The 19,136-nt window shown below is 36.0% G+C and overlaps 2 protein-coding genes across 3 annotated transcripts in view; both read left to right on the top strand.

The window, feature by feature from the left end:
- Nucleotides 1-12,170, top strand: part of CDC16 (cell division cycle 16) — a 31,974-nt gene extending 19,804 nt beyond the window's left edge. Inside the window, exons 15-18 of one of the 2 annotated variants that reach the window (XM_081046435.1) lie at nt 5,334-5,395; nt 6,464-6,599; nt 8,398-8,488; nt 11,638-12,170. In XM_081046435.1, coding sequence (XP_080902561.1) covers nt 5,334-5,395; nt 6,464-6,599; nt 8,398-8,488; nt 11,638-11,897 — 549 coding nt within the window. In that variant the 3' untranslated portion in view covers nt 11,898-12,170. The remainder of the gene's footprint in view (nt 1-5,333; nt 5,396-6,463; nt 6,600-8,397; nt 8,489-11,637) is intronic. The other variant, XM_081046436.1, reaches the window with a different exon arrangement.
- LOC308496777 (GTP-binding nuclear protein Ran-like) lies at nt 1,773-3,486 on the top strand (the record flags this gene model as incomplete). Its single annotated transcript, XM_081046437.1, has 1 exon — nt 1,773-3,486. One exon carries the CDS (start codon nt 1,773-1,775, stop codon nt 2,421-2,423), a length of 651 nt encoding a protein of 216 aa, XP_080902563.1. The 3' UTR covers nt 2,424-3,486.
- Nucleotides 12,171-19,136: the final 6,966 nt, after the last annotated feature.

Here is a 19,136-nt window from a genome sequence, read left to right as displayed (position 1 = left end):
AAGTGAAAGGTTGGAGTAAGATATTTCATGTAAATGGAAATGAGAAAAAAGCTGGAGTTGCAATACTTATATCTGACAAAATAGACTTTAAAATGAAAAATATATTAAAAGACAAAGATGGGCACTATATAATAATAAAGGGATTGATCCAACAAGAAGACGTAACCCTAGTAAACATCTATGCACTCAACATAGGAGAACCTAAATATATAAAACAGATATTGACTGACATAAATACAGAGATCAACAGTAACACTATCATAGTAGGGGACTTCATCACACCTCTGACAACAAGGGACAGGTCTTCCAGACAGAAAATCAATATGGAAACAACAGCCTTAAATGACACATTGGACCAGTTGGATTTAATTGATATTTTCAGAGCATTTCACCCCAAAGCTGCAGAATACACATGTTTCTCAAGTGCACGTGGAACATGATAGGCCACATGTTAGGCCACAAAAGAAGTCTTAATAAATTTAAGAAAATCGAAATCATACCAATTGTCTTCTCTGACCACAGTGCTATGAAATTAGAAATCAACTACAGGAAAAAAACTGGAAGACACAAATACATGGAGGCTGAATAACATGTTACTAAATAATGAATGGGTCAACAATGAGATCAAGGAAGAAATCAAAAGATATCTTGAGACAAACGAAAATCAAAACACGACGACCCAAAATCTATGGGATGCAGCGAAAGCAGTCCTAAGAGGGAAATTCATAGCAATGGAGGCCTACCTAAAGAAACAAGAAAAATCACTAATCAACAGTTTATCTTTACACTTAAGGGATCTGGAAAAAGAACAGCAAAATAAGTCCAAAGGGAGTACAAGGAAGAAGATAATAAAGATCAGAGCGGAAATAAATGAAATAGAGCCCAAATAAACAATAGAAAAGATCAATGAATCCAAGAGCTGGTTTTTAGAGAAGATAAACAAAATCCACAAATTTTTAGTCAGACTCATCAAAAAAAGAGAGAGAGAGGACCCAAATTAACAAAATCAGGAATGAAAGAGAAGTGACAACAGACACCACAGAAATACAAAAAAATTTAAGAAATTACTGTGAGCAACTATATGCCAACAAATTAGACAATCTGGAAAAAAATGGACAATTTTCTAGAAGCATACAACCTTCCAACGCTAACTCAAGAAGAAACAGAAAACCTGAATAGGCTGATTATCACCAGGGAAATTGAATCAGTAATCAACAAGCTTCCAACAAACAAAAGCCCTGGACAAGATGGCTTTACAGGTGAGTTTTACAAAACAGTTTAAAAAGTATTATCATCTATTCTCAAACTATTCCAAAAAAAATCCAGAAGGAGGGAAGGATCCCAAAAATTTTTTATGAGGCCACTATCACCCTGATCCCAAAATCAGACAAAGACATTACAAAAAAGAAAACTACAGGCCAATATCCTTAATGAACATAGAGGCAAAAATCCTCAACAAAACATTAGCGAACAGAATTCAGCAATACATTAAAAAGATCATACACCGTGATCAAGTGGGATTCATTCCTGGTATGTAAGGGTGGTTCAACATCCACAAATCAATCAATGTGATACACCACATTAACAAAATGAAAAATAAAAATCATATGATCCTCTCAATAGACGCAGAAAAAGCATTTGACAAAATCCAGCAACGATTTATGATAAAAACTCTTAAGAGTTTGGCTGTGTCTCCGGGCATTAGAATTGCGCTTCCGCCATCTTTCTGGTTCTCAGACAGGCCCGGAGACGTTTCTGGAAGTGACATCACGATGGCTGCCCAAGGAGAACCCCAAGTTCAGTTCAAATTTGTATTGGTTGGTGATGGTGGTACTGGAAAAACTACATTTGTGAAACGTCACCTGACTGGTGAATTTGAGAAGAAGTATGTAGCTACCTTGGGTGTTGAGGTCCATCCCCTCATGTTCCATACCAACAGAGGACCTATTAAGTTCAGTATGTGGGACACAACTGGTCAGGAGAAATTTGGTGGACTGAGAGATGGCTATTACATCCAAGCCCAGTGTGCCATTATAATGTTTGATGTAACTTCGAGAGTTACTTACAAGAATGTGCCTAACTGGCATAGAGATCTGCTACGAGTATGTGAAAGCATCCCCATCGTGCTATGTGGCAACAAAGTGGATATTAAGGACAGGAAAGTGAAGGCAAAATCAATTGTCTTCCACCAAAAGAAGAATTTTCAGTACTATGACATCTCTGCCAAAAGTAATTACAACTTTGAAAAGCCCTTCCTCTGGCTTGCTAGAAAACTCATCGGAGACCCTAACTTGGAATTTGTTGCCATGCCTGCCCTTGCCCCACCAACGGTTGTCATGGATCCCGCCTTGGCAGCACAGTACGAGCATGACCTAGAGGTTGCTCAGACAACTGCTCTCCTGGATGAGGATGACGACCTATGAAAGTGAAGCTGAGGCCCAGCGTCAGAAGTCTAGTTTTGTAGGCAACTGTTCTGTGATGTCAGTGGTACAGCATGTTTGCCACTTTATTACATAGCTAAGCAGAACATGTGCTTAATCTTTGGGATGCTGAAGGAGATGGATGGACTTCGGAGTGAGTGTGGCAGTTAAAAATACCTTACTTTTTTGGACCTGCATATTTAGCTGTTTTGGAATGCAGTTGGTTCCTTATTGAGTTTCAAATATAAGACTGCTACAGTCACATCACAATATTCAGTGGGGAGATCTTCTTTGTTACTGTCATTCCCATTCCTTTTCGTTTAGAATCAGAATAAAGTTGTATTTCAAAAGAAGAAAAAGAAACTCTTAAGAAAGTGGGAATAGAGGGACCATATCTCAACATAATAACGTCCATATATGATAAACCCACAGCTAACATCATACTCAATGGGGAAAAGCTAAAACCATTCCCCTTAAGATCAGGAACAAGGCAAGGTTGCCCACTTTCTCCACTTCTATTCTCCATAGTTCTGGAAGTTCTAGCCATAGCAATCAGACAATAAAAAAAAAACAAAAGGCATCCAAATGGGTAAGGAGGACGTAAAAGTGTCATTATATGCAGATGACATGATATTATATAGAAGGAACCCTAAAGACTCCTCCAAAAAACTGTTAGAACTGATAAATGAATTTAGTAAAGTAGCAGGATACAAAATTAATATTCAGAAATCAGTTGGCATTTGTATATACCAATAATAAAATGTCAGAAGGAGAAATTAAGAAAACAATACCATTTACAATTGCTTCAAAGACTGTAAAATACCTAGGAATAAATTTAACCAAAGAAGTAAAAGATCTGTTCTCAGAAAATTATAAGACACTGAAGAGAGACATCAAAGAAGACACAAATAGATGGCAATGCATACGTTGCTCATGGATAGGAAGAACTAATATCATTAAAATGTCCATACTGCCTAAGGCAATATACAGATTCAATGCAATTCCTATCAAACTACCAAGCACAGTTTTCAAAGAAATAGAACATATAATCCTAAAATTTATATGGAACCATAAAAGACCCCAGATAGCCTTGGCAATCTTGAGAAAAAAAGAACAAAGTGGGAGGTGTAATGATACCTGACATCAAATTATACTAGAAGGCTACAGTAATCAAAACAGCGTGGTACTGGCATAAGAACAGACACATAGATCAATGGAACAGAATAGAGAGCCCAGAAATAAATCCATGCCTGTATAGTCATTTAATCGACGAAAATGGAAGCAAGAATTTATGGTGGGTAAAGGCAGTCTATTCAATAAATGGTGCTGGGAAACCTGGATAGACACATGCAAAAAAAATGAAGCTGGACCACCTCCTTACATCATATACAAGAATAAGTTCAAAATGGATTAAAGACTTAAATGTAAGATCTGAAACCATCAAACTCCTAGAAGAAAATATAGGGAAAAAGGTTACAGACATTACCTGGAGTAAGATTTTTACGGATATATCTCCTCGGGCAAGGGAAGGAAGAGAAAAAAATAAACATGTGGGATTACATCAAACTGAAAAGCTTTTTTTCACAGAAAAGAAAACCATCAAATAAAAAGGGATCCTACTGAATAGAAGAAGATATTTGCCAATGATATATCCGATATCATTGGATAAGGGATTAATATTCCAAATTTATAAATTTGGGAAAAATTTATAAAAATTTTTTATAAACAACCCAATTAAAAAATGGGCAGAGGACAGGAAGAGACATTTTTCTAAAGAGAATATACCGATGGCAAACAGACATATGAAAAAATGCTCAACCTCACTAATCATTAGAGAAATGCAAATAAAAACTACAGTGAGATACCACCTCACCCCAGTCAAAATGGCTGTCATCAATAAATTAACAAACAAGTGCTGGCGAGGATGTGGAGAAAAGGGAACCCTTGTGCACTGTTGGTGGGATTGCAGATTGGTGCAGCCACTATGGAAAACAGTATGGAGGTATCTTGAAGAACTGAAAATGGAACTGCCTTATGACCCAGCAGTTCCACTCCTAGATATCTATCCGGAGAAATCCAAAACTGTAATTCGAAGAAATGTGAGCACCCCTAAGTTTATTGCAGCACTATACACAATAGCGAAGACATGGAAACAACCAAAATGCCCATCGGTAGGCGACTGGATTAAGAAACAGTGGTACATTTATACAATGGAGTATTACGCAGCCATAAAGAAGAATGAAATCTTACCATTTGCAACAGTATGGATGGACCTAGAGAACATTATGCTAAGTGAAATAAGTCAGACAGAGAAAGACAAGTACCATATGATCTCACTTAAAAGAATAAATGAATGAACGAATCAGAAACGGTGTCAGAGACATAGAGGAAAAACTGAGGGTTGCTAGATGGGAGTGGGAAGGGGTTTAAGAGGGAAGGTGAGGGCATTAGAAAGCACAATCAGTCTCATTAGGGAGACCACCTCAGGGATGATGCAGATGCCTGATCACTGCACTGTACACCTGTAGGTGAAGCTGAAGAATAATGACTGTCAACTACAATTATATATATATATATATATATATATATGTATATATATATATATATATATATATATGAATGTCAACTACAGTTATACATATAGAATAATTGTAGTTGACATTCATTATTGTAAATATAATATATATATATATGTATATTTACAAGAAGCAGAGTACAGCATTAGGAACAGAGGCAGTGGAAATGTGACGGCTGTCTGCGATGTCAGAGGGGTAGTAGATTGGGGGGGGGGGTTGTAACTTTGTAAGGGATATAAATGATAAATGTCTATTACATTGTTTTGTATTCTTGAAACTAATAAAAGAAAAAAAAGTGACGTAGGTAAATCATGGGTTTGATGTTGCTGTGTTTCAGGTAACTGTTGACAAGTGGGAACCTTTGTTGAACAACTTGGGGCATGTCTGCAGAAAACTTAAGTAAGTGAAGTAGAGCATTTTCAGAAATATTCTTTGTGAGTACAAGTTTACTTAATTTCATGTAGCTTTTTCCCTATTTTTATTTTATGAGATCCTCCATCTTTCTCGTACTTGGCTGTTTAGATATAACAAGCATCAAAGTAATTGTTTTTATTGTCTCTGTTGGTGTAATTTTATTTTAGTAATATATTGAAGATTATAGTAACTTTTATTTTCTTATATTGAAGAGAATTTAGTGTTCAAAATTAATTTAGAAGAATTAGGACAGTAGGATTTAGTTAAAATCATATCTATATTCTAACTCACTACTTTCCTCTAGATACCAGTTTTCTGGTATGATAAACAGATGGTAGTTGAAAAATAGATTCTTTTGGTAAATAAGAAGTTTTTAATTAATGGCAGTAGCCACAGGAAAGCAGTGAAAGTTTAAAATTAATAAGCAATTTTAGGAAACTCTAGGTTACTCAAAATTTAACAGGTTTTTCTAATTCAGGATTTCTTGGAGTCTTTATTATGCATTATGAGCTGCAGCATTTCCCAAACTTTATTAAGCACAAACCCTTCTTTTCACAAAAGATTTTACAGGAAATGTATTCCAGAGAACTTTGGGAAATGCTGTTCCAAGTAACTCCTTTGAACCTAAAAGCAAAACTTTTTGGTTGCCTTTCACCACCCCTGATGTGGGAGGTTTGACTTCACATAAAGAGGCCTTACCCTGTGATAGGGCACAGGCCCAACAGTCAAGGTTAGATTCTGGTTCCGATCACCTGCTGCGCACGGCAAAAGGAATGCAGCTAACTAACATTCCTGCAGGACTACCCTCAGCTACCTGAGTGAGACAGGCAGGAAAATGCATTTCAAGGAGGTGCTGAAAGATACACAAAAGTGGATGTAAAGGCACGTTATCAGTCTCAACTGTTATTCTGATATAGGAAAGTATTTCTTATGTGTGTACAAAGATGACTAGTTACCTTGGGCTTAGGAATTTACTACTTTTACTGTGCTTACTAATTGTTTTCTTTCTTCCCATTCTCTGTCCCTCTCCCGACTCCCTCTCATCTCTCACAGAAAGTATGCGGAGGCATTGGATTATCACCGTCAGGCATTGGTGTTAATTCCTCAAAACGCATCTACCTATTCTGCCATAGGGTACATCCATAGTCTGATGGGCAACTTTGAAAATGCTGTGGACTATTTCCACACAGTACGTCTTTTGTTTTACCTAACTTTAAATCTGGTTGACATTTACCACTTCTTTTTTTAACAAGATCTTTTCTAGATAGTGTTTATTTACTTTACCATTTTAAAAATTTTTAGGGGGCCTTGTATCTTATTCTTCTTTGCAGAGAAAAGCATGTGCATGTTGTGTATTAGAAACAAATGTGAGACTTGTCGTGTGCGTGTGTGTAGTGAGACGTAATAGTATCCAGTGATGTTTGTCAGTCCAGTCCAAGCTGGGCGTTACATCTAGGCGGGGAGTACAGAAATTCGTGTTGCACTATGAGAGCCCTTCGAGAATTTTAGTCTTTCTAGATATGATGTAGATTTAATTCCCTTAAATCACTTTAATAGTTGAACAAAACAATCTGCGTTCATTACAAGGAAGGAGTCTCTCCTTAATCCATACACTGTATTTCATCAAATCAAAGACACCATTAGTGATGACCACACACACAAAAATACACTGCCATTTAAACTTTAACATAATTGTTTCCTTTCACTTCTTTTTTTTGTAATTAGAAAACATGCTCTTTTGGTCATATTACAGTATAGATTTTTACCAGGGATCACTCTAGTACCTACATAAAAAAGAAAACATAAGTGAAATAAATAGTTAAGTTATTCAGTTCTTCACAATCAGAGTTTGGTTCCTCAAAATCACTTTTGTACCAGGTGGTGAATATCCCTGTTTTCCTAAAGTATTGTCCTGGTGCCAGCACACACACCCTGCTTTTGAATCAGGTTCCTTCCAGCCAAAGGCATTGGCCCTGCAAATCTTATGCTGCCAGAAGGTTTTTAGACAACAATCACAAGTCACGTATCTTCTGTGAGTGTTCCTCGCATGGTTTGTGGTCTAGTCTGTGCCATCCACGTGGCCACTAAGTCTACGCTGCTTTCACAGACACCCTTATCACGACTGCAGCCAGCTGACAGCAATAGTAAGAAACTACCAATTGTAGGACATCCCAAGTTCAGAAATGTTAGAATTTGAAAAAATTGTGGATCTTAGAATCAATGAGATAATGATGTTTGGCGAAAGATGAAAAATGAGGAAATGCAGTATTTCAAAGATAAATTCATAAGTGATAGATTCCTAACTGATTTTCAAGGGTTGGTTAGAGATTTTCAGGCAAGATGAGGTCTTCAAGGTGCCACTGATAACCAGAATACTGAGCTAGTCAGAGGTGTAGACTAAGCAACTTTTCTCGTTTGTGTCATCTTCCAAATACAGAGGGTGCCAAAAAAATATATACACATTTTAAGAAAGGAAAAAACTGTACTAAAATTATGCTGATGGTAACCACTTTGAGCACTTTTTGTAATTGCAGAAGTGAAACGTGATTTGTGTTCATCTTTTGTTATTGGTATATACTGAGTATTATAATTTTAATATGGTTTTTCCTTTCTTAAAATGTGTATACATTTTTTTGGCACCCTCTGTATGCATATTTGAATATTACATAATTTATTTCTTTTCTGTGATTTAATACCGAGGCTTAGAGGGCTGTCTGTAGAGATACAGTTTTTAAAATCTTATTGGAGAAGGAGGATTTCAAACATAAAAATAGAATAGTGTAATGGCCCTTTATGTACCCATTACCCAACTTCAACAATCACTAACTCACGGCCACTCTTGTTTTAGCTGTATCCCCATTCACCTCCCTCTAGCCCCAACCTGGATTCCCTGGAGTATATTGAATTGAGTTTTGCAGGAATATTTTTCAACAAAAGAGAAGGAAATACATTTTCTTATGATAACCATGCTGAATCTTTTCTGGCAGGCCCTTGGTCTTAGGCGCGATGATACATTTTCTGTTACAATGCTTGGTCATTGCATTGAAATGTACATTGGTGATTCTGAAGCTTATATTGGTAAGATTATAATTATTCTCATTGACATTATATTACATTTTTCAGATTGTTATATATCTCTGTTAAGTTTTCTTAAATTTTTATTAAGATTCTAAGTTTATCTTTCTAACCATTCTAATTATATTAATATAAGAAACTCCATTTATTCTGCTGGAACAATGCTGTGGGAATTAATGACTCATTAAGTATTCATTCACTTTAAAGTTGCTATATGCAAGATACTATTATAGAATATGGTTTAAGCACTGTGATATCAAGAATCAATCTAATTGCATCATAGAAAAATCTTGGAGACATTTTTCTAATAAACAAGTAAAGGGCTCTGGCCTTAATATTTTATAAGGCAGGGATGGCATATTAATCTTTATATTTGAGTGGAATATTAAGTTGGCTTGCATTCACATTACAGTGCTCTGTAATTCTTCAAATTTTTTTAAATGATAAGCAAGTCATAAGACAAGTTTGGGTGGAATTGCTGTACTTGGGCACTCATTTAGTTAGGAACATTGTAAGGTAAGGAGGGTGCAGTGAGACCTGGACTTCGGGGCAGATAAAGAGTTCTTTAACAGGACATAAAAACATAGAGGCAAAAAAATGTTATATTAGCCTTCAATAGAAGAACTGTTCATTAAAAACATGCATATTAAGAGAGTGAAAAGGCATATCATACACTGGGAGAAGTTCCTCATAACACAGACTCATCAAATAACCTGTATCTATAATACAAAAAAATCCTACAAATCAATAAGAAAAAGTTCAGTCAAAAATGGATAAAATACTGGAACAAGAGCTTCACAAAAGGATACCCAGATAGTTACAAAGCAAATTAAGGTGTTTAATATCGTTACTTATTAGGGAAATGAAATTAAAACCATAATGAGATCCCACTGCACACCTGTCAGAATGGCTAAAACTTAAAAATACTGATAGTGCCTAGTGTTGGCAACAATACAGAGCTGCTGGAACGCTCATCTATTACTGATTGTTGGTGGGGTTATGAACAGGTAAAACTTCTTTGGAAAATTGTTCAACATATCTATCTGAAGTCAAACAGGCCTATTATATCAGTCGTCTGTTGCTGCCTAACAAACCACTCCAACCAACAAAGATGTATTATTTCTCAGTTCTGTGGGTTGATTATTGGCTCATTTGCTGGTCTCATTCACTTATGCTACTGTGGTCGGCAGGCAGTTGGTGGGGCTTATGGTCTAAGGCGTTATACACAGGTGGGGACCTCAGCTGACACAGCTGGGCCTTTCCATGGGTCTTTTATCCCAGGCTTGGAAAAGCGTGGTGGTTGCAGGGTTCTAAAGGACAAGAACTAAAGCTTCAAGACCTCTTGAAAGCTGGACGTTGCACAAAATCACTTCTGTCACATTCTAATCATCAAGACGAGTCACGTGATTAAGTACAGTCAACATGGGAAGAAGTTATTCAAGGCCATAGGTGCTGGGAGGTGCAGATTCTCTGGGGGGGGTATTAGGGTAGTGATCTGCTGTACGACCTTATGATGCAGCTGTTCTACTACCAGGGTTATGCCCAACAGGAACATGTGCCTCCGGAAGCCAGCGTTCACACACAAGATTGTTCATAGCAGCTTTAATCATAATAACATCTAACTAGAAATAACTGAATGCCCACCAATAGTAGAATGGTGAAATAAATTGTGGCGTACTGATAAAGTAGAACAGTACACAATTAAAAGGACTACTGAGTCATGTTGTAACATGGGAGAAATCTCACAATCTTTGAACAAGAATATATACTGATTAGTTCCATTTATATGAAGATTCGTATAAAGCAGAACTAGGTAGTGATAGAAAAATCAGAGCAGTGATTACTTCAGGCTTGGAAGAGAGAAGTATTCACTAGAAGGGGCATGAAGTGTTTTTTTTTAGGAACCGGAAATGTTCCTTTTTTGGTCTGGTGCTAGTTTTGTGGGTATATGCATATGTGAGAATTCATCCATGTGTGTATACTTTACAGTTTGTAGGTTGTGGCTCAGTTTTTAAAAGTTAAAAAAACAAAAAAGAAGCTTGAGTTCTGGCATCCTGAAGACCCTTGGTTGAAATCTTAGCTTTGCCACTCAGTAGCTGTGTGACTTGGGGCAAGTCTGAGCCTGAGTTCCCTCATTTGCTCAAGGAAGAGTTGTGGGGATTACATGCAAAATTTTTCTCTACGGCTAAGTAAGGAGATAGGACACTGAGTAGGACAGACGTTTTGCCTGTCCTCACAAAGGTAATGGTCTTACAGAGAAGATATCCAAGTATATCGTTCATTATGTACTACTTTTTATTTTACTGAGGTATAATTGACATATAACATTGTATTCGTTTCAGGTACATACAGAAAGATTTGATATTTGGGTATATTGTAAAATGAACACCACAGTAAGCCTAGCTAACATTCATCACTATACATAGAAATTTTTTTTCTTGTGATGAGAATTTTTAAGATCTACTCTCTTAGCAACTTTCAAATATGCAATACAGTATTATTAACTATAGTCACCATGCTGTACTGTTTTCATTTTAGAAGGCTTGTATGTCATTATCTGTCAAAACACCTATTACTGAAAACTGTTAGTTTGCACTGTGTAAAATTGTCATTTTGTTTATATCAGAAATGATTGAACCTTATACATCTGTTGAAAGTCTTTTTCATTCTTAAGATTTTGATATGTGGAAAATATATTTCCCTTTTCCTGTGGTTTTTATATGCATAAGACCTGGGACTGTACCAATGCCAAAATGCCAACAGGCAGTTCTTGTCTGTAACAGCGGAGAAAAAGTCACCCACAGGTTCCTATCCGTGTTTAAGGGGCTTTGGGAATGGGGTGGCTATGGAGCCATGCTGGAGCTGAAACTGCATGTGCTTCTATTAGGCTGGTGCAAAAGTAATTGCAGTTTTTGCATTTTTAACCTGTTAAACTGTAATTACTTTTGCACCAACCTAATAGAAGTCTTCCCAGCAGTCTCCTTTGGTAATAAAAATGGAAGAGAAGGGAAATGATTGGAACATTTGTTTTCTTTCTGAGCTATACTTGTGCTCTTAAAAGTGCGATTTGCTTTAATGATAGAGACAGTGTTATGTAACAATGGATTTGACAGATAAGTGACGGAATTTCTTATTATGGTGTTTTTTTTTAGGAGCAGACATTAAAGACAAATTAAAATGTTATGACTTTGATGTGCATACAATGAAGACACTAAAAAACATTATTTCACCTCCGTGGGATTTCAGGGAATTTGAAGTAGAAAAACAGACTACAGAAGAAACGGGGCTTGCACCACTGGAAACCTCAAGGAAAACTCCAGATTCCAGACCTTCCTTGGAAGAAACCTTTGAAATTGAAATGAATGAGAGTGACATGATGTTAGAGACATCTATGTCAGACCACAGTACGTGATTCCAAATAGGTCCTGATTTCATTTTGTCCTAGAGTACAATAGGTCAGTGTTCTTCACATTCTTGTCATGTCTTAAGAATTTCCCATTTCTTAAAATGAATCCGGACTACACCTCTACATTTAGGAATGGAGACCTGCCTTAAAAGACTGGATAACACACCTTTGCAACAGATGTTTTCTGATCCTACAAAACAATTATACGTAGTGGAATAAAGAAGGTAAACTATCTGTTACGTCTTTTTATTCTTTTTAAATAAACTTTTATTTTGGACTAATTTTAGATTCACAGAAAAGCTGCAAAGATGGTACAGAGAGCTTCCATATGCCCCTCACCCAGTTTCTTCCCATTGTTAACATCTTATATTACCATGAAACCTTTGTTATAACTAAGAAACCTACACTGGTATGTTACTAGTAGCCAAACTCCAGACATTATTTGGATTTCACCAGTTTTCTACTAATGTCTTCTTGCTGTCCCAGCTTCCCATCTAGGATCACACTGTACTTAGTTGTCACATCTCCTTAAGCTCCTCTTGCCTGACAGTGTTTCAGACTTCTCTTATCTGTCATGACCTGGATGGTTTTGAGGTGGAGTGGTCAGATATTTTGTAGAATGTGCTTCAATTTGAATTTTCCTGATGTATTTCTCATGATTGGATTGGGGTTGTAGGTTTAGGGGGAAAAATACGACAGACATGAGTATCTTTCTCATTACATGTGGGGTGTTAACCTTGATCTTTTGGTTACAATGGTGTCTGCCCACTTTCTCCACTATAAAGTTACTGTTTTTCCCTTTCCATACTGTATTCTTTAGAAGCAATCACTAAGTACGGGCTACCCTTGATGGAATCGGGGTTTAAGCTCCACCCTTTGGAAGGGAGTACATCTGTACATATTATTTGGAATTATTCCATAATGAAAAGTTGTCTCTTCCATTTATATAATCATCAGTATGGACTCATATATGGAACTCACATATATGGATTTTATATTTTAGGTTAAAAAAACATGTATAAAAGAAAACTACCGATATCCCTAATGAACATAGATGCAGAAATCCTCAACAAAATATTAGCGAACAGAATTCAGCAATACATTAAAAAGATCATACACCATGATCAAGTGGGATTCATTCCTGGTATGTAAAGGTGGTTCAACCTCCACAAATCAATCCATGTGATACACCACATTAACAAAATGAAAAATAAAACTCATATGATCATATCAATAGATTCAGAAAAAGCATTTGACAAAATCCAGCAACCATTTATGATAAAACTCTTGTGATAAAACTCTTACGAAAGAGGGAATAGAGGGACCATATCTCAACATAAAGGCTGTATATGATAAACCCACAGCTAACATCATACTCAATAGGGAAAAGCTAAAACCATTCCCCTTAAGATCAGGAACAAGGCAAGGTTGCCCACTTTCTCCACTTCTATTCACCATAGTTCTGGAAGTTCTAGCCATAGCAATCAGACAATAAAAAGAAACAAAAGGCATCCAAATGGGTAAAGGAGGACGTAAAAGTGTCATTGTATGCAGATGACATGATATATATATATAGAGAGAGAACCCTAAAGACTCCTCCAAAAAACTATTAGAACTGATAAATGAATTTAGTAAAGTAGCAGGATACAAAATTAATATTCAGAAATCGGTTGCATTTGTATATACCAATAATAAAATGTCAGAAGGAGAAATTAAGAAAACAATCCCATTTACAGTTGCTTCAAAGATTGTAAAATACCTAGGAATAAATTTAACCAAAGAAGTAAAAGATCTGTTCTCAGAAAATTATAAGACACTGAAGAGAGACATCAAAGAAGACACAAATAGATAGAAATGCATACGTTGCTCATGGATAGGAAGAACTAATATCGTTAAAATGTCCATACTGCCTAAGGCAATATACAGATTCAACACAATTCCTATCAAACTGCCAAGCACAGTTTTCACAGAAGTAGAACATATAATCCTAAAATTTATATGGAACCATAAAAGAGCCCGGATAGCCTCGGCAATCTTGAGAAATAAGAACAAAGTGGGAAGTGTAATGATACGTGACATCAAATTCCCTTAAATCACTTTAATAGATGAACAAAACAATCGGCATTCATCACAAGGAAGGAGTTTCTCCTTAATCTATACACTGTATTTCATCAAATCAAAGACACCATTAGTAAACAAGATGACCACACACACAAAAATACACTAATCAAAAAATACAGTAATCAAAACAGCATGGTACTGGCATAAGAACAGACACATAGATCAATGGAACAGAATAGAGAGCCCAGAAATAAATCTATGCCTATATGGTCATTTAATCTACGAAAATGGAAGCAAGAATTTATGGTGGGGTAAAGACAGTCTATTCAATAAATGGTGCTGGGAAACCTGGATAGACACATGCAAAAAAATGAAGCTGGACCACCTCCTTACATCATATACAAGAATAAATTCATGGATTAAAGACTTAAATGTAAGATCTGAAACCATAAAACTCCTAGAAGAAAATATAGGGAAAAAGTTTAGACATTACCCGGAGTAAGATTTTTACTGATATATTCCCTTAGGCAAGGGAAGTAAGAGAAAAAATAAACGTGGGATTACATCAAACTGAAAATTTTTTTCACTGCAAAGGAAACAAACAAAAAGGGATCTTACTAAATGGGAGAAGATATTTCCCAATGATATATCCGATAAGAGGTTAATATCCCAAATTTATAAAAAACTCGACTCCAAATTAAACAACCCAATTATAAAATGGGCAGAGGACAGGAAGAGACATTTTTCTAAAGAGGACATACAGATAGCAAACCATGAAAAAATGCTCAGCCTCACTAATCCTTAGAGAAATGCAAATAAAAACCACAATGAGATATCACCTTTCCCCAGTCAAAATGTCTATCAATAAATCAACAAACAAGTACTGGCGAGGATGTGGAGAAAAGGGAACCCTTGTGCACTGTTGGTGGGATTGCAGATTGGTGCAGCCATTATGGAAAACAGTATGGCGTTATCTCGAAGAACTGAAAATGGAACTACCTTATGACCCAGCAATTCTACTCCTTAGTATCTATCTGGAGGAATCCAAAACTCTAATGCAAAAAAATTTATGCACCCCTATGTTTATTGCAGCACTATACACAATAGCCAAGTCATGGAAACAACCGAAATGCCCATCAGTAGATGACTGGATTAAGTAACAGTGGTATATTTATACAATGGAGTATTACGTAGCCATAAAGAAGAATGAAATCTTACCATTTGCCACAATATAGATGGATCTAGAGAACATTATGCTAAGTGAAATAAGTCAGACAGAGAAAGACAAATACTATATGATGTCACTTACATGTGGAATCTAAAGAAAAGAATAAATGAATGAGCGAATCAGAAACAGTCTCAGAGACATAGAGGAAAAATTGAGGGTTGCTACATGGGAGGGGGGTTGGGGATAAGGGGGAAGGTGAGAGAATTAGAAAGCACAATTGGTGACCACAAGATGGCCACAGGGATATGAAACTCAATTTGGGGAATGTAATCAATAATGTAAAGATTTTGTAGGGTATCCGATGGACACTTGTGTTATTAGGGAGACCACCTCAGTCATGATGTACATGCCTGATCACTACACTGTATATGTGAAGCTGAACAATAATGAATGTCAACTATAATTTAATATATATATATATTTATATATATATATATATATATATATATATATAGTTACAAGAAGCGGAGTACGGCATTAGGAATAGAGACAGTAGAAATGTAATGACTGTGTGCGATGTCAGAGGGGTAGTAGATTGGGGGAGGGGGGTTATCACTTTGTGGAGGATATAAATGATAAATGTCTATTGCATTGTTTTGTATGCCTGAAACTAATAAAAAATTAAGAAAAAACATACATATATACATATATATATAATTTATTGTATGGCTTTCAGGTTGGCTCCTGTGTCCCTGTGACATGCCCCATCCATTTGTGTTTTTCATTGTTTTGTCTTTTCTTTATTATGGTCATGTGTGCACATATATGTTATATATATATTATATATAATATGTGCATATAATATTTATATATGCACCCATGACATATATATTATGTGTATATAATATATATCACTTTTGGTAACAAATGTACCATACCAGTTCAAGATGGAATATGGGGGAAGGGGGAGGCAGAGAGTATATGGAAACTCTGCTTTCTGTTCCATTTTGCTGTAAACCTAAATTGCTCTAAGAAATAATTGTGTGTATGTGTGGACATAGCCATTTTAATCATTTTGAAGTGTGTGATTCAGTGGCATTATTTCCATTTTTTTTCATCATCCCAAACAGAAACTTTGTACTGATTAAGCAGGAACTCCCCACTCGTCCCTCCCCCCAGCTGGTAACCTCTAATCTACTTCCTGTCTATGAATTTGCTCGTTCTAGTTTTTATCAGAACTTCATTCTCTTTTTATGGCTGAATAATATTCCATTATATGTATATTACATATTCATCTGTTGATGGACACTTGAGTTGTTTCCACCTTTTGGTTATTGTGAATAATCCTGCTAGGAACATGGGTGTATAAATATCTGTGTTCCTGTTTTGAGTTCTTTGGGTATATACCTAGGAGTGGAATTGTTTTGTCATGTGATAATTCTGTGCTTAACTCTTTGAGAAACTGGCAAACTTTATTCATGTGGCTGCACCACTTTACATTTCCCACCACTAAGCACAAGGGTTTCAATTTCTCTGCAGCATTACCAAAGCTTTTTCCTGTTCTTTTAAATTTTATTCTGTGCTTATTATCATTTATTTATCTTTTTGGACAAATGTCTATTCAAGTCTTTTGCCCATTTTGAAATTGTGTTATCTTTCTTTCTTTTGTTGAGTTGTATCTTTCTTTTACAGATTTTGGACATTAAACCCTTACCAGATACATGTTTGACACATATTTTCTCCCATTCTTTGGGTTGTCTATTCACTCTCTTGATAGTATCCTTTCATACACAAAAGGTTTTAATTTAATGAAATCCAGTTTATCTAGTTTTTCTTTTGTTGACTGCTTTTGGTGTCATATTTATGTAACTATTGCCAAAGCCAAGGTTATGCAGATTTTCACTTACGTTTTCCTATAAGATTTTTTTTATAGTTTTAGCTCTTAGTTGTCAGTCTTTGATCCATTTTGAGTTAATTTTTGTAAATGTAAGTTAAAGGTCTAACTTCATTCTTTTGCATGTGGATATTCAGTTTTCCCAGCACCATTTCTTGAAGAGACTGTCCTTTCCCAGTTGAATAGTCTTGGCACCCATGTCAAAAAATCAGAGTTTATTTCTGGGCTCTGAATTCTATTCCACTGGCCCATATGTATATCCTTTATGCTAGTATCATACTGTTTTGATTGCTCTAACTTCGTAGAAAATTTTGAAATTGGGAAGTGTGGGTCCTCCAAACGTGATCTTTTCTGAAATTGTTTTGAATATTGTGAGTCCCTTGAATTTTCATATGAATTTTATGGTAGATTTTTCCATTTCTGGTGTGGGGGGGAGCCATTTGGATTTTGATAGGGATTTTACTGAATTTTTATGTCTTAATATTATGTCATCTAATCCATGAACAGGATGTCTTTCCATTTATTTATATCTTTAATTTCTTTCATTGTTTTGTAGTTTTCATTTACAAGTCTTTCACCTCCTTGGTTAAATTTATTCCTCAGTATTCTTTTGGATGTTATTGTAAATAGAATTGTTTTTTTAGTTTCCTTTTTGGATTGTTCATTCCTAGTGTATAGTAATACAACTGATTTTTGTATATTGACTTTGTATCGTGAATGTATTTATTAGCTTTAACATTGTGCGTGTGCATGTGTGTGTGTGTGTGTGTGTGTGTGTACGTTGTATTATTTAGAGTTTTCTCAATAATAGGATCATGCCATCTACAAATAGAAATAGTTTTATTTCTTCCTTCCAATTTGGATTCTTTTCATTTATTTTCTTTGCGTAACTGCTCTGGCTAGAATTCCACTGTCATTTTGAATAGAAGTGGCAAAAGTCGGCATCCTTGTCTAATTCCTGATCTTATAGGGAAAGCTTTCAGTTTTCACCATTGAGTATGATGATAGCTGTGAGTTTTTCAGATACCCTTTGTGGCGTTAGAGAAGTTCCCTTCTCTTCATAATATATTGAGTGTGTTGTGGTTTTTTGTTTGTTTGTTTTTAATCAGGAAAGGGTGCAGATTTTATCAAATGCTTTGTTTTTGATCAGTTGAGATGGTCAGGTGTAATGAGTTCTAGATTTTCAGGTCTGTTCAAGGAAAAGACATGACCATGAGGTGGCAGTAACACATTTTGTTTGGGGTAGCTTTCTTTAAGCTGTGCTTTGACAAGTTGGAGGAGGGGATAGCCCCTTCCAAAGACAGCAGTGTGGGACCTCCACCCAGAAGGGGACCACGGCAAGGGAACTCCTGGGGGAGGGGAATTACAGAGGGGGTTCACATGTCTTGGTGATACAGTAGTAGCAACATGGCAGGGAGACTCTGCGTTAGAGAAATCCTCAATGCAGCAGCAGCTTGGAGTCTTCTATAGCCCGGGGTTTTTCTTATTGATGCTAGTGGATTCTGGGAGTAGTTTTGCCAGGTATGCAGAACAGGCAGGCTCTAAATGGCTAAAGATATCTTGTTTGGGCTATATTTAAAATAACTGCGAGTGTAAAAATTTGATTTGGTGCCGGTGGACTGGAGCTAACCATTCAAGCCTGCTGTAAAGAAGTAAACAACATAGAGAGCAGTATACAAGAGCCATCTTTGGTTCATTTATATAACATCTTGCACGTTCTTTTCCCCTTCATTCTATTAATATTGTATATTACATTGATTTTTGTGGATTGAACCACCCTTACAATTCTGGGATAAATCCTACATGGTCATGGTGTAGGATCCTTTTAATATAATGCTGAATTCAATTTGCTAATATTTTGTTGAGATGTTTATATTCATTAGAGATATTGGTCTGTAGTTTTCTTGTAGTATCTTTGGCTTTGGTATCGGAGTAATACTGGCCTCATAGAATGAATTAGGAAGTGTTCCTCCTTTTCAATTGTTTAGAAATGTTTGAGAATTGGTGGTAATTTTTTAAATGTTTGGTAAACTTCACCAATGAGGTCATCTTGTCCTGGGCCTTTCTATTATACATTTGGAGGTTTTTGATTACTAATACTACCTCCTTACTTGTTATAGCT

The sequence above is a fragment of the Rhinolophus hipposideros genome (genome assembly GCF_964194185.1).
Source record: "Rhinolophus hipposideros genome assembly, chromosome: 4".
Lineage (NCBI taxonomy): Eukaryota > Metazoa > Chordata > Mammalia > Chiroptera > Rhinolophidae > Rhinolophus > Rhinolophus hipposideros.
Note: the sequence above shows the minus strand (reverse complement) of the source record. Positions and strands in the feature narration are given on the sequence as shown.